We start from the raw sequence: 17,352 nt of genomic DNA, 5'->3' as shown, positions 1-17,352 counted from the left end.
CAGGTCACATCACACTAATACCTTCAACCATATCTTTTCAATTAGTAATTACCCTTCAAATACAGTATTGGAAAGCATCTAAAATCATATCCTACCATGCGCGCATTTTTGTCTCTATCACTTTATCACTTTTATCTTTAATATATATATTATTTATGCAGTAAGGGGTGACAAAATTTGATATGATTCATCAATATGATACGAACCCAATATATTTTTTTATGAGTTTTGACCGAACATAAATGAGTTTGAATCAAATTCGTGTTGACTTGTATAACCTGTTTAATAAAGAACAATTTTTTTGGTCAACCTACGTAATACTAGTTTGACTTGAATAGACCTATTTAATAATTCCGTTATTAATGTAATTATGTTTTTAAATTGTTTAACTCATCATTTTAAATTTATTTTTAAATAAATAAATCAATTAAATTATAAATATATTTGATTGAAACATTAATAATATAGGTATATAAAATTTGAAGAAAATTTAATTATTAAATAAATTACATAACACGTTATTTGTTTAATAATTAGGTAGTACGTGGGTTTATATCTTTAACATAATTATTATTCGTATCGGGTTTAGGTTGAGTTATATAATAAAATACTTAGATTTTAACATAATACAAACACGATACGATCCATCAATACAAAGTGTCACCCCTATATATCATCATCTAACTATTTATATTTTATCATATGTAAAATTTAGATATACATTTCTTTAAGATTTTCCTAATAAATAATTAATTTCATAATAATATAGTGGAACTATATTGGAACGTAAATAGGTGGAACAAGGCGAAGGAAGGCTCTCCCATTCCCACTTATAAAATTATTTTTCATCCTCGTGTCGTTTCCCATTTCCCATTTTTACTCTTCATCAAATCTCATTCTGTCTATTGAGAATCCTCCATGGTATTGATATTTTTTTTTTCTCTAGATATTCCGCAAAACTTGGTTGGATAATACAAGATTTTCCAGCCAGAAAATTTGCAACCAAGTATATTATGAGTCAATAATTCTATGTAGACCCTGAGAAAGCGAAATCTAAAGAGATGTTCATACTTTGAATCAAAAATTGCATTGACTTGGAAAAATCAAAAGGGTCATTCACCCCCATTCCTTCTAAGTCCTCTCCCAAAGTCCTGCCTCATAACCCTTATTTCCCTTTCGTTTGTCAGTCATCAAGACCCATTTATGGGGCTGTCCCTGGTCTCTACTCAAGACATAGACAAGGTTAGCTGAGAAACAATACACATACTTCACCTAATTTATACCTACATTGCTCTCTTGTCCCAATCACCCTCTCATATTTTTCCAAGTCTTATTCCTAGACAATTCAACTTTATGTAATTTTGGAGACGGGTTGCAATTAGCTGCGTGAATTGAGGGTTTAATACAATTCATACGCAAAGATATACGATGTTTTAACATAGTCCATTCAATAACTTACACCATTTCTATAATACCATAATGAATATTACCAACATCTCATATTTTAGAGAGAGTGGCTATAATCAAAAGATTTTTTTTTTTTTTTTTACCATTATAATCTTTTCTCTTTTAATTAATGAATTATTGAGTATTGATACACTTTATGAACATAGAGATTATATTAATCATCAAACCGTATAAAAAATCTCATGCTTTTCTTTATTTTTTGTTTATGTATTTGTAATTTGGTTAACATCTCGAATGTTCCTAAACAAAAGAAAATTTGATATTACAATAACACATTAACATAGATAACATTATATACGAATTTAATATGCCTTCCCGTGACTTTCTTTGGAATTTTAGGGTGAAAAATAAACACCGGCTTGGTTGAAGACTTTGATACCCGCATTAATCTACGATGTGATGAAAAAAAACTTGCATTATTAGATAATGGAGCAACATTTTCTATAAAGCCAAAATGGGCTAAGGGTCTAAATGAGATAAGTATGTAGTTTAGATAGAATAATTAATCAATCAAGAAACAAAGGACCTGAGTATACAGGAACTCTAACGAGGAAGGAACAAGAAAAGATTGTCTGATAAAGAAAAGAGACAAAAGTCCCATAAAGTAAAATAATTGAATCAGACAGAGTTGAAATTTGGGTTGAAATTTGGGAGAAGTGGTCCAAAGAATGCTGTGAAAATTTGACTAATCAGATGAAAATTTAAGAAAGGGTATCCAAAGTCCTCTGCAGAATTAGCACTCCACACAAAGTCAATCACTTGAGGCAAGATCATGACATTTTCAGTCTGTTAGGCCCAACAGAGAAACTCTATACGGGTAGGCCCAATCACCCAATGGACTACATTGGGCTTGCCAAAAATATGTGGGCCAGGAAGACCCTTTTGCTAACCCACCGACAGATTCCCAATATTACTAAAGAAATGAACAAGAATTGAAGATGATAATATTGGGCATGAAAAAGTTCTAGTGCTTTATGGTAAAACTCAGGGAGGTAGTGGAGAGAAGAATAAACAAAGAATAAGAGGAAATTCCATCAAAATACTGCAAGTAGGTGGAGGAAAGGAAAGAATAAGAAAGAAAAAAAAAAAGAAGTGGGATAGAATAAAAGAATACCCTTTTTCTAGTTGATTGAATTTCGGCCAAATATGCTATGTCTTTCCATGCTTGCCGGCTAAGGTAGTCAAGAAAGATGATGAAAAAATCTTGACATTGGTTACATAGTTGCCGTCTAATATTTAAAGTAGTGACACCTAAAAATAATCCACTTTTTCAATATTATTGATAGTCAAGTTCAATCCATAATATCATATTAGCATAAGGTGACACGATATATAAAGTGATTGGTCTTAGACATCAAAGAAAATCCACTTAATAATATCAAGAGTTATAGATTTTTACGATATTTAAGGATGTACACACCTTTTATGACACATATTCATATTCATGCACTCCTCTTTTTGTAGTATATTAGCCTTTATGGCTACCACTTGGACACGTTGATGCAATTTAATTCAACTTTTGGATGGAATCAAGTAATTATTTTTATTATTTAGGTTGGATTTAGGTTAGGTTTTTGCAACCCAAACTCAATTGAGGAGTGATCTAGGGAAGGTTTGGATGGTCTAAGCATGATATATATTATCCAATGTGGTAGTACTCATTCTACTTTTTTTCTTTTTCTTTTTTCTAGGGAAAAAAAATACCAAATTCTAATTATATGATGTATTATTTCACTTTGCTACAAAGATATATACATGGATTTATGTTTTTACTTTTTTTTTATTTTATTCTAATTAATATGGTCCAATTTACTATTTAAATTTTGATACAAATATATAAAAAGAAAATTTTAAAAATATTGCATCGATCCAATCATACCCAATTCAATTTTAACTTGTACAGTTCAATCCATCTAATCAACCGAAACCTAACTCGAGTTTAATCAAAATTAGGAAAGTGGGGTTGGATTAGGCTTGATTTGAATGCCTCATATTTGTGCTAGACTTGGATTAAATATTTCTTAATTAAATTTGAGTTTAGATAGCAAACAATTCGATCCAATACATGGCGATACATTTATACAAAACTTCTACTCCGAGTACATGCAATAAATTAAAAAATAGTGAAGTAAAATTCAATCCACGAAATAATTTGATCCATGAATAATATTATTGTGGTAACGATCATAATGTCATATGAATTATTACCATAAGGCATAGAGGGGAGGTCATAAACATCTATATCGTAAAATCGATCTTCAATATAATGAAAAAGACATATATGATAAAATCGTAATCATAGAATATAAGGCTTTTAAATGTAAAATTTACCTTGGCATGGTCATCATTCAAGCCATGTAATCTTGATCTAAAATTGCAAAATGGGAAAATTCTTTTTAATTTCAAAAACATTACGTCCGTTAAAAACCTATAAGAATCCAACTGATCAATTACATAATAAAATCAAAATATCTGCCCAAGTCTATTTAATTGGTGATCCACTGTCCATGAGGATTATTTGATCATTCATATCCAAACTTTATTTTAACATGACAAATTATCAAGAAGAAGATAAATCAATTTTCTAGCAGGATACTTCTTTAAACATCTTATGGCACCGACAATGATGTTGCACTCCATCCATATCATTTGACTCGCACAATAACAAAACTGTTTATCAATTCTAATCAAATTTGCATTTCAAAATCCAAAGCCAACTTTCATTTTTTATGATGAGCTTCAAGAATAAGAATTACTAACAAATATAGTGACATCATTTTTTTAAATTACACATATTTTAGGACTGTTTGATAACCGTTTTTTAAAATAACTTTTTATTCTTCAGACCGAAAAAATAAGAAAACACCTTTAATAATAGTAAAAAAAAATTATTTCCTATTTTTTGTTTTTAAAAACAAAAAATATGGTAATTCATAAAACATTTTTAATTATTTTTTTGAAGATTGTTTTGAAAAAATAATTATATAAATAAGTAAAATGATTTAAAAATAAATAACTAGATACAAAAAATTATTTTTAAAATATATTTAAAAATATTAAAAATATTTTAGGTTTTTAAATAAACTTTTGTTTCACAAAATATCAAAAAATAGTTTTCAAAATTTATTTTTTTTGAAATGTTTTTTTGATATAATTACCAAACATTGCCTAATTTCTCTTACTTTTCTCATTTTCCAAATAATTTGGCAGCTCATATAAAGAGAGTAATGTTTCTTTTGTTTAACCTCCAATCCAAATTTCATAATTACATTTAAATAATATTTATTCGTTGGAATGACCTAGCTTTAATATCATGACCAAACATAATTGAAAAAAAAGGCAAGACAAAAGTAAGTCACAAAAATGGGTATTTAATAAATTAAACTTAATTATAAATTTTAAAATTTTATAATGGTTTGATTTAGTGAGAAATATTGTAGAAGCTTTTAGGTAAAGGAAATCTAGTTTTGAAAATGCAAAGAAAGAGACAAAGAAAAGTCTCACGAGTGTGTGCGTACGTGTGTGTGTGTGTGTGTGTGAGAGAGAGAGAGAGAGAGAGACAAAGAGACAAAGAGACAAAGAGACAAAGAAAAGTCTCACGACTCAGAGAGAGAGAGAGAGAGAGAGAGAGGGAGAGAGGGTATGAAGTATAAAGGTAGAAAGTCAACATCTCACAACTCCCTGCATCCCACTGCCACCACTGTCAACTTGCCCACCAATCAGTATTCCTCCCACATCACTCTGACTGCCTTTTTCTACGTTTCAACTTTTCAACTCCCTGCTACGTTATCCACTCCTCCCCATAACACGTCCACTTAATATATTTTTTTTTTATATTAAATTATCTGGATTTTTTTATTATTTTTTAAAATAAGGAGAAAATATGCCTTAAAATGAAAAATACTTAAACTTACGTCATATTTACCTAACTTAAAATCCGAGTCGGTGAAATATAATTCATTAGATAAGGATAAGATAAATAGAACTAAAATATAAGGATATATACAAATAAAATTATATTATAAATAATGAGACGTGGAGACACATGCATATAAAAAAAAAAGTATACCTCAATATATTTGGTATCATTTCAAGTAATTTTACAAAGTAACAATTTTATGAATAATAAAAGGATCATAATTATTCCATCGAGTGCTAATTTTCAACAATTTTAATAACATCCTTTGAGTCATTTCAAAAATCTTTAAAAAAAAATTTGCATTTAAAAGCATTAAGCTCGTGTTTATTTGATTTGATATAGTATGAAATAAAATAAAAAGAGGATATTATATTTTATTCCATACTTAGTAATAGAAAAAAAAAATTATCTTATTATTTTATTATATATTCAACAAAATATGAAATATAATAAATAGGAAGATATAATTCATCTTTTTCATATTACGATATATGTTAATCTTAATGTAATATATATAATATGCATATTTTTTATATCATAAATTTATTTATATTTATTAAAATTTTATTTTTTATATTAATTATTTTATAAAATAAAAAAATATATTATAAAATTAAAATTGTGATTAAAAAATAAAAAAATATTTATAAATTATATTATAAAATAATGTTAATATGTGTTTATATATATATATGTATTGAATAGTATAATATAATTTTTTTTATTTATAAAGTTAAATATTTTAATCATGAATAAGAGAAATTTCATTTTTTAAAATAGAAAATATTGGAATGTTTATTTTAATTATTGAAAAACAATATATTTCATATTATTTTTTATTCATTTTAATAACTAAATATAAATATAACATATATTGTTGGATATATTATCATAAGATATCATGTTTATTAAATATAATATCCAATAATATCATGTCTCATTATATTCTAAAATATGTATTTCCTACAAAAATATAATATGATATCCTATTATATATATATTATATCATTCTAATTAAACATGACTTAAAATAAATAGAAAACTATTTCAATTTTTTTTAAGAAAAATACAATTAAAAATAGAAAAAAATAGAAAACAATTAATTTTGCAATCTTGGTGTCTAAATTTAATGATTTAATAATTTATCACAAAATTATTAAATAGTATTGATTAAAATATTTAAACCTCTTGAATGGTATTATATCCACAGATATAATATTTTATATCACTAAACTTTTTAAGTGAATTCATACTATTAAATAATTTTAGGAGGTAAATTGTTTAATACTAAATATGTAGAAACTAATGGCAAAATCACCTAAAATTGGGAAGGAAAAAAATATTTTTAATCATAAAAAATAATAATAATTAAAAGGTGTGCTAGAAAAATAGAATTGAGGTTAAATTTATTTTATTTTATTTTATTTTATTGATTTTCTTTCTTGTGAACAAAAAGACAAAAAAACCAAATTGGGTTTCTTAAATCTAGTCATGACACATTATTAAATGATGAAGCCAACAAGTCAGAGATATAAACCTATAAAATAACGTCATCAATGATGTGGTTATTGGAAATTTGAAATTTGCTTGGTTTTCAAATTTTGTTGTACATTAATAATTTTTTATTATTATTTTATTTTAAGTCTAAGGAGATTTGGCATAATGATTGTGAAATGATTTACTCTACTTAATTTCAAATTAAGAAATAGGAAAGTCATATGATAGAGAATTACACCTTCTATTTATTTTATATCTCTCATATGTAATTAATAACTTTAAATGCCCAAATTAGTAAACATTAAATACTAAAATAATAAATTAACTACTTTTTACCGGAAGGGCATGTGGAGGATTAAATCCAAAGGTTGATACATGAAAAAACATAATAATAATAATAATAATAATAATGTTTTTTTTGGAGGATTACTTTTTATTTTAATAACTAAAATGAAACTACCAATGGGGAATTTTGTTTACTTTTTATTATTTTTTTATTTAAATAAAAAAGTCTTTCCTTCTTCTATATTCGAGCTATTATTGTAAAGAGTACATTTGACACTCGTTCTATAAAGTGTTTTTAACCCTTTTAACATTTAATTTTTTTTATTTTCAAATATTAAAAATATTATAAACGCTTCTTAAAATTACTGTTAAACTTATTATAAGAGTGCCTTTGGGAATATTTTTAGAAAACATTCTCACATTTTTAACATTTAAACAATAAAAAATTTCAAATGTTAGAAATATCAAAAGCATTTCCTAGAATTACTATCAAATGAACTCTAAGAGTGTTTAATAATGATTTTAGGAAGTGTTTTTAACTTTTTTTTAACACTTAAAATTTTTTATCTTTTAAATCACTGTTAAATTCAAACACACTCTAAAAGTTTGTTGGATAATGATTATATAAAGTGAATTTTTATCTTAAAAAATGCTCTTAAAAAAATTTGGTATTATGTAATCTTCAAAAATCACTTATATGTTTTATGGAAAAATACTTTATAAGTGATTGCCTTGAAAATATTTTTAGATAAAACATTTATACTAAAAACACTTCAAGTATAAATGCTATCAAACCAAACATTTCAAAATGAAATATTACCACGTATATTTTAAGAGTTTGTTTTATAGTAATTTTATTAAGTATTTTTAACTTAAAAAACAATTTTTTTCCCAAAAAAATAAATAAGAAAATCTGAAAAGTCATTTTTTTTTTACCGCTGCACAAAGAAATTTTTTTTTAGCGAATGAATTAAATATTAAGGAATTGTCTATATGTAAAATTAAAATTATTGATATTACTCTAAGGATAGAAGACCACGTCAGTTGTAAGAGATGTGAATCTACCCATCCAATAGATTTTTTGAGTATTTGAGTTTATTTATGACATGAAACAACTTACCGAGTCTAAGTTATTGATATGTTATAGAAAACTCTACTTGAATATATTTTTATTTTTATTTTTTATCGACAAAAACCTATTATCGGAAGTATTTTTTTGAGAAATACTTTATAAATGATTTTAAAAAATATATTTTTATTAAAAACACTTCAAAAAAAAAAAACATTGTCATCACTCTAAATGACATTAGGTCAAATATTAAGACTACATGAGAAAAAACAAGCTAATATTATTGATTTTGTTGGGTTCATAACTCTCAAGAATTAATATAAAATTTAGAAGGACAAGCCAACCAACCAATTATAAAAATAATATTTAAATATATAAGGTAAGTTGTTACTTTTAAATTAACCTTATATTTTTATACTTTATAGAAGATATTAATAAGAAGTATATTCCATAATAGATTTAAAAGATTTTAATATTAATTATTTTTAAATTGAACTATTATTTTTCCACATATTGTTTTGAATGTAAAAAAAAAAAAAAAACTTTTATGTGGAATTTGAAGTATAAATTATATTTTTATATGAATTTGGTAAGATTTTATAGATCGGAGAAGGAAATAAATAAATAAAAAAAATAAGTAAAAGAAGAGTGGATCACGTGCAGTAAGAGTGGCAAGGAAGAGCATATATATATATATATATATATATATATATATATATATATATATATATATTTCTGTGATTAAACTATTACCTTTGGTGTATGCGGTGGTGACCTGTCTCCTCCTGCGCAATCCATGTTTTGTCTCTCTCCCTCTCTAAGGCCTTCTCTTCTCTCTCTCTCTACAATTTCTCTCTCTTCATTTCACAGATCCTCAATTTTGATCGGTATGTGTTTCTCTTTCCATTCATTTCCTTTTCTATTTTTTGTATGCTTTCAATTTAAGCTACAATTCCTACTTTTTTACTTTTTCTTCTCATTTTGGTTTTTGTTTTTGTTTTTTTTTTCAAAATTGTGGTGTTTGATTTTTGTTTCTGAATTTAGGGAAGTGCTAGATCTTGCCCCCGGAAACCCTAATTTTGTTGCTGTAATGTATGAATCTTTTGTCGCAGATGCTGAATGGTGATGTTTTTTGTGTTGAATTTGGAGGTAGGGGCAATTCTGGAATGCGGATTCGGCCAATTTGATCGAGTTTGATTGTGTTGTTGAATTTTATCGTGCGGTTAAGGGGTGGTTGTAGATGGCGTCTCCTCCATTGCAGGTGGAGGATCAGACGGATGAGGATTTTTTCAATCAATTGGTTGATGATGAGATTGATTCTACTCGATCTGGCCCTGGTATTGTAGAAGGTGATGATGCGGATGAGGCCAAAGTGTTTAGGAATCCAAGTATTAGTGAAGTCGGTACCGCGGGAGTCTCGGCTGGAAACGTTGAGTCTGGGGTCAATGGGGAACAGGGTAATGGAGATGGCGCCGTGTCCACATTATCGGATAGTGGGGAGGACGCTTTGGTTACGTCATCAAAATTTGTGACACCCGGTACTGTGATTGAATCTGGTGATGAAGCAGTGGGGGAAGAAAGTTTACCGAGTACTAGCATTGGTGAGAATAGCGGGTCTTCGGGAAGAGGTGTTAAAGTGGTACAATGGAGTTCGTTCAACTCAGATTCTCATCTTCAGGGTGGCATCATGTCGTATTCAGATTTTTTTAATGAATTGGGGGATCGTACAAGAGATCCATTTGATAATGCAGTAAACCAAGAGAGTTCTGGGGCTGAATTCAATAACATGAGCAGTGTTTCAGGAAACCCAGTTGAGGATTTGAGTTCCTTGAATTCCACACAACATCAAGAATGCCAAAACTATGGGGTGGCTAGGGAGCAGGCAGTAGATGGGCAGGATTTGAATAGTAGTCAGCACTGGGAAGAGCTCTATCCAGGGTGGAGGTATGATCCAAGCACTGGAGAATGGCATCAGTTAGAAGGTTATGATGCAAATGCTAGTATGAATGCTCAGATAGCAGGTGATGGGATTGTTTCAAACCAGAGATCAGATGCTCACTATTTGCAGCAAACCACACAGTCTCTTTCCATCATGGGAAGTGTGGCTGAAGAATGTACAGGTGGTAGTGTACCTAATTGGAATCAGATTTCACAAGGTAATGTGGAATACCCAGCACACATGGTGTTTGATCCACAGTATCCTGGTTGGTACTATGACACAATTGCCCTAGAATGGAGGTTGTTAGAGTCTTATAATCCATCTGTAAATCACTCAATGACTGTCAATAATAACCAGCAAAATCAAACTGGAAGTGTTTTGTCAGGTAATTTCTTCACCAACAATAGTCATACCATCCATGAGCAAGTTGAAAATTATGGATTGAAAGGCCTCAGTGGTCAAAGCCAAGTTGCAAATTGGGATGGATCTGCGAGTGATTACTGTCAGCAACAGAAGAATATTTGGCAACCTGAGACAGTTTCTGAGAGTGATGCAATTGGTTTTACTGCAAAACAGCAAATGCAGAATCTCTATGGTTCACAATTTCATGTGAACAATTTTTCTAATCAACAAACAGGTTCAAAATCCTTGGGGATAGGTGCTTCATACGAACAAACAAGTCATGGTTTTGATGGCACTAATGAGGTTTCAGGGTTTCAAAGCTTTACTCCTGGTGAAAACCTTTCTCGACATCATAATCAGACGAATATGGATCTAAGCCAACAGATGCAATTTTCTCCTGCTTACTTTGATGGACAAAAATCAGTAAATTTACCACAGCAGCCACATCAGAGTGACACACAGTTCTCTTATGCTCCCAAAGAGCGTTGGTCATCTGCTGGACGACCTCCACATCCATTGGTTACTTTTGGGTTTGGTGGAAAAGTCCTAGTTATGAAAGATAACGGTTCTTTTCTAACAAACTCTTCATATGGACACCAGGTTAGGCTTTGCCTTTTCTGGTTTCCGTTGACTTCTAATTTGTAGTTTTTTTTATCGAATAAGTTCCCTTGTCTTTGTGAGGTCAATATCAATGTTTCAATTTAATGTTTATTTCATGTGAAGGACTCAGCAGGAGGTGTGGTTAATGTTCTCAACTTGATGGATGTTGTTGTGGGCAAAAATGATTCTTTGTGCACTGGAACTGGTGGTCGTGATTATTTCCATATATTATCGCATCAATCTTTTCCTGGACCGCTGGTCGGAGGGAATGTTGGAAGCAGAGAGTTGAATAAATGGGTTGATGAGAAGATTGCAAAATGTGAATCTTCAAACATGGAGTATAGAAAAGGCGAGGTCCTGAGGTTGCTTTTCTCTTTGCTGAAAATAGCATGCCAGTATTATGGGAAACTCCGTTCTCCCTTTGGCACTGACCAAGCATTGAAGGTAAAATAAGTTTGTATTTTATGTCAATTCAGTTTTTGTCATCTCTAGCTTGCTATTAATAGGAAGGTAATGGAAGTTGCCATAATGGTGAGCTCATTTCTCAGAAATTATTCTTTTGAAGACCTCAACTTTACCGGACACCTGTAATGTTTACCTGCCTTTGCAATATGCTGTGAGCCTGTGATTGCTTTATGCTCGTCAGTATGAGGCACTAATAATTCTTTCTCACGTTTTAGAGTTGCCTAGAAGAAGCTTCAGTCAGCATTTATCATAGATCTGAAAAGAACATCCATTTTTTTTAAGGCAAAACATATATGCTTTAGATTCAATGTTTCATTACTTTAGTATATGGATTGTAGGTTGCAAGTTCTTTGCCATTCTTTTGCTCTTCTCTATTTTGGTTTTGATTAGTGAGTCTTAATCATCCTCTGGGCTTCTTTCTCTGATTCTTCCTTTATTTTCCTTGTCTTTTCCCATTGAACTTAGGAAAGTGATTCTCCTGAATCTGCTGTAGCTAAGCTCTTTTCATATGCTAAAAGAAGTGGTGTGCAACTTAGTGAGTATGGCACTCTTACACGATGCTTGCAGAACTTGCCTTCCGAAGCACAGATTCAGGTAGATATACATCTGCTACTTAGTCTCTTCCAATATTTCCAGAGGCAATGCCTATTTCTTTTTGAAATTTAAGTACCACCTTTTGTGTTAAATATGCATTCTTGCTGCAGGCTACTGCTCTTGAAGTACAGAAGCTTCTTGTCTCTGGTAGAAAAAAGGAGGCTTTAGGATGTGCAATAGAAGGTCAATTATGGGGACCTGCACTTGTTCTGGCTGCTCAACTTGGTGATCAGGTTCTCATACAAGCATATTTAATTGTTCTTTCCATTCCTTTACCATATTTGAATTGGCTCAATCCTGATCTAGCAGAGGAATTCATTCCTTGGATGTCAAACCTGATTTCAATTTTTATGCTGACACTCTCTTGTTTCCTTTAATTTCATGCAGTTTTATGGTGATACCGTGAAGCAAATGGCACTTCAGCAGTTAGTTGCAGGATCACCTTTGCGGACGTTGTGCCTGTTAATTGCAGGGCAGCCTGCAGATGTCTTTTCCAATACTGCAACTATATCTCAACAGTCTGGCCAGGTGATATATTAACTCAAGTACTGTCTACTAAAGGTTATTTCTTTCTCTAGATAAGAAAGTAAATATGCTTCATATGTATTGTGATGCTATTTTTCTTATCTACAATTTATATTATGATTAGAGAAAAAAATGTAATAAGAACCATTTGCATGTGTGGTATCAGTTAGTTGTGAAATGATTCTTCTAAAATTTTCTTTGGCATTCCTTTGCTTGAGCAAGTCTATTGAGTTTTTGTTTTAATGATCTGCAGATATGGGCTGGGGCAAACAGTATGCTAGATGAATGGGAAGAGAATTTGGCCATAATAACTGCTAACAGAACAAAAGATGATGAGCTTGTTATTATTCATCTTGGTGATTGCCTATGGAAGGAGAGGGGTGAGGTATATACTCTATGGTTTCTTTACACTTGAGTTGTCTCCTGTTCTTTTTCTCCAAAAGGTGTCAGTCCTCCTCGGCATTGCCCTTACAGATAACTATTGTACAGATTGCTGCTGCCCACATCTGTTACTTAGTTGCTGAAGCAAACTTTGAGTCATATTCAGACAGTGCAAGACTATGTCTTATTGGTGCAGATCATTGGAAATTCCCCCGAACATATGCTAGTCCAGAGGCTATTCAGGTGCTCCACCACCCCTTTTGTTCAGCACATGATTCAAAAGTCTGGAGCTTTTCCATTTGGCTGTCAGGATTTAAATATTGTCCGTTTAGTACTTTCCATGACATCTAATTTTAATATTCTGGCATGAGCCTCAAAATGAGTAGCTCATGGAATTTCATTATTCTACAGCTCCAACACCCTGGAGTTGGTAACCTTATGCATTAGGTTATGAACTAACATATTTTCTCTGTCACTCATTTTTTTGAGACAGAATATTCCTCACTTGTTAACTTCCTGCCTTCTACGTTATGAATCTTGTTACTGAACTTCTGAATATCTGGACAGAGGACAGAATTCTATGAATATTCAAAGGTGCTTGGCAATTCTCAGTTTATCCTACTACCTTTTCAGCCTTATAAGATTATTTATGCCCACATGCTGGCTGAAGTGGGAAAAGTTTCAGATTCTTTGAAGTAAGTACAGTTGAATTCATATTCCATTGATGGTTTTGCTATTTTGTTTAAATTAACATGATATGTTGGCTCAGGTACTGTCAGGCAATTTTGAAATCTCTAAAAACTGGACGAGTACCTGAAGTGGAAACATGGAAACTGTTAGTATCATCTCTTGATGAGCGGATAAGAACCCATCAGCAGGTATTTCTTTAGCGTTTGTTCTCTTTGTCAATCCATCCTTTTGTTGTGATTTCTTATGGGGACATCATTCACAGGGTGGTTACTCAACTAATTTGGCTCCAACAAAACTGGTGGGTAAATTGCTGACTTTATTTGATAGTACTGCTCATCGTGTTGTTGGAGGTCTTCCCCCTCCTGTACCATCAGCATCACATGGCAATGTTCGACGTAGTGAACAAGTTAACCAGCCTGGAGGCCCAAGGGTATCGAACAGTCAATCGACGATGGCGATGTCTTCATTAATGCCTTCGGCATCAATGGAACCTATAAGTGACTGGATGGGTGAGGGCAATCGACTGACAAAGCCTAATAGAAGCATTTCGGAGCCAGACTTTGGAAGAACTCCAAGAAAGGTAGATGTTGATATTCCTTGACATTCTGTTTATTTCAATGCGTTGTTGCTATTTGAAAGTGCCATTTCCACTACTGTTGTTTCTTTCTCTACTAAAATATCTTTACTCAGGTGGTAAAAGCTAAACAGCTAATACTAATCCCAGATTAATTCCAATCTGGGATTAGTATATACATAGAGCATCATAATTTAAGAGTTGGGGCTAGAATTTGTCCTTTTGTTAGGTGAGGCCTCATCTTTATAACACACGGTAAATGTGCATTGATTCTTTTATTTACTAAAAGAACTATAGTTTTATAATAATGGAAAAGAATTATAAAATATTGTATTTAGGTTCAATGAATTTATCATAGAGGAAATGTTGCGAAATACCTCACAGTAAAACTTGCTTGTGCTGCAAATTGTTTCTTTCTGGTTTTATGAACAAACTTAATTTGTCAAAGAAGTTCTTAGTGACCATTAGGGAAAAATGTATCAATGGAAACACTGGTTTAGTTACCAATTAATGTTGCAAATTCAAATCCTAACTAAAATCTCAAAGAAGTAACAAGATAAATTTTGGTGCTAGTCACACCAGTTCTCTTCTAGTGTGCAGCAGCACTATCTTTAATTTAAACAAAAATGATAAAGATCACTGAAGAAAAAAAAAAAAAAAAACTGTGCCGCTATAATCAATTGACTACTTGATTTACAAAAATAAAAATCATGTGCTGCAATTTGAGTGTCACTTCTAACCCCCTCTCTCTCTCCCCTTATCCCATCTCAACAAAGCTTTAACCCCGAGGTTCCCTATTACTTGAGATTGGATACATGAATCCTTAACAATCATGTGTGTTCTTCCTTTACCTCTTTTATTTTTCTGTTCTTTCTTTTTACCCCTTTTCTCCCTTTTGTTATGTCGATTCCTTCAGTCAAACAGCTCTCCTTACCTTGTATTCGTGAAGCCCTTTGTACTCAAAGTGGTACTCAAACTGTCAAGCACAAATAGTGCTACCTAAAAATTTGAAGGTTTAGGCCACAAAGTTGTAGTGAGACTCTAGTTCTTGGGCAATGAGAAGTCCAAGGAGACATTGTGCTGAATTTCTGTGTGTTGAATTCTTAAGGTGTTTTCTAATTTTGTGCTTTATCAGGTTGATTCATCCAAGGAAGCCTCTCCTGATATAAAAGCATCCAGTTCGGGGGCACCTTCTCGTTTTGGCCGTTTTGGCTCACAAATATTCCAAAAGACTGTGGGGTTGGTCTTAAGATCCCGCTCTGACCGGCAGGTAGTTTCTTGTGCTAGTTGTTTCTGCAAATAGACTCCCTGTATATAATCATCTTTTTACTGGTGATCAAATATTTTATGCTATGTTCTTACTGAAGGCAAAACTAGGTGAGAAGAATAAATTTTATTATGATGAAAAGCTCAAGCGATGGGTTGAGGAAGGTACTGAACTTCCATCTGAAGAAGCAGCCTTGCCGCCCCCACCACCAACTGCAGTTTTCCAGAACGGAATGCCAGATAGCAGCATGAAAGATGCAGCCAAAGTTGAAAACTCAGAGAGTAATGGTGGGCCAGAAATCAAAAGCCCAAATTCTTCTGAACGGGGTTCTGGGATCCCACCTATCCCACCCTCTTCAAATCAGTTCTCTGCTCGTGGGCGCATGGGTGTTCGCTCAAGGTAAGTGCCAGGGATAACTCTCTCTCTCTCTCTCTCTCATCTGGCAATTTATATTGTTCAATGTTATAAAGCACCTGAAAAGTGGATTTGATTTTTATTTTGTTTCTAAATTTGATTTATGTATTGTATTGCCATTTCCTCAGGTATGTTGACACATTCAACAAGGGTGGTGGGACAGCAACAAACTTGTTCCAGTCACCTTCACTTCCATCCCCAAAACCTGGAATTGTTTCCAACCCCAAGTTTTTCATCCCCACTCCAATAGCCTCAGGAGAAGAAACAATACAAACCACTAGAGAAAGCATTCAAGAAGCCACAGGAACCAATGAAAATCTTTCTAGATCTGTTAAAAACGATGGATTTGCACCTCCACCAACATCAACATCATCATCAATGGCTATGCAACGGCATCCTAGCATGAATGACATCTTATACAACAGTATGGGAACCACGGCAAAATCCAACCCCTCTGTTATTCCTCACTCCCGCCGAACAGCATCATGGAGTGGGACCTTTAGTGATTCTATAAGTCAGTCTATAAGGACTGATGTAAAACCGCTAGGAGAAGTACTTGGTATGAATCCGTCACAATATCTGCCCAGTAACTCTTCGCCAATGCGGTTTTCAGTGAGTGGCAATAGTATTGGGGATGATCTGCATGAAGTTGAACTTTGAGGCATCAGAGCTATTGCTACAACTAGTGTAAAGTCCCAATTTTTGTTCTCTTGTCCGGTCGCCCATGATATGTTTCTTCATCACATTTTGCCGCAAGGATTGGTGATGGGGTTGATGCAAATGGGAATGGTTTTTTGGAGAGATTTATATACCCTCAAGACTCAGATTCGGTTTGAATATCTGAGGTACAGCCATTCCCTGGTGTTTTTTGAGGATCCTTCTGTCCTTCAAAGTGAAGAGAGCATGTTTTTTTGGTATTGTTGTACAGGTCCATTTGTTGATTTATCAGACAGCCTTGATGAAGACAGAAGAGGACCTAAAAAGTGAGCACCCCTTCTATACCTTCTCGGGGGAAGAAAAAAAATTGCTTATTGAAATTGCAAAAATAATATGTTCCTTCTTGCTTTTTTATGGATCATATTCACAACACAGATGCTCAAAATGAAAGGCTGAAAGTTTTGCATTTTAACTTCTTCCTAGTTGGAATATGTACCTAGTTCCCCAAAAGTGGCATTATTTTTGTTCCCCCTTGGTGATTGTCTCTCACTTTTAGAATTATCCTATTGGATAGATACATAGCAATATGGAGAATTTTTTAGCCCTA

The 17,352-nt window shown here is 32.0% G+C and overlaps 1 protein-coding gene across 2 annotated transcripts; it reads left to right on the top strand.

Moving 5' to 3' along the window:
* The first annotated feature begins 9,007 nt into the window (after positions 1-9,007).
* On the top strand, positions 9,008-17,352 carry LOC117932277 (protein transport protein SEC16B homolog). 2 transcript variants are annotated; one of them, XM_034853450.1, is made up of 14 exons: positions 9,008-9,124; positions 9,391-11,178; positions 11,302-11,622; positions 12,109-12,237; positions 12,348-12,470; positions 12,625-12,765; positions 13,016-13,147; positions 13,252-13,386; positions 13,711-13,838; positions 13,913-14,021; positions 14,096-14,413; positions 15,543-15,677; positions 15,775-16,073; positions 16,217-17,352. In XM_034853450.1, the coding sequence occupies exons 2-14, from the start codon at positions 9,478-9,480 to the stop codon at positions 16,746-16,748; spliced, it is 4,203 nt and encodes a 1,400-aa protein (XP_034709341.1). In that variant the 5' UTR covers positions 9,008-9,124; positions 9,391-9,477; the 3' UTR covers positions 16,749-17,352. The 2 variants fall into 2 exon arrangements, with proteins under 2 accessions (XP_034709341.1, XP_034709340.1); XM_034853449.1 differs by having other exon boundaries at positions 9,350-11,178.

This window comes from Vitis riparia, chromosome 15, assembly GCF_004353265.1.
Source record: "Vitis riparia cultivar Riparia Gloire de Montpellier isolate 1030 chromosome 15, EGFV_Vit.rip_1.0, whole genome shotgun sequence".
Lineage (NCBI taxonomy): Eukaryota > Viridiplantae > Streptophyta > Magnoliopsida > Vitales > Vitaceae > Vitis > Vitis riparia.
This window is presented reverse-complemented; position numbering and strand designations above follow the sequence as displayed.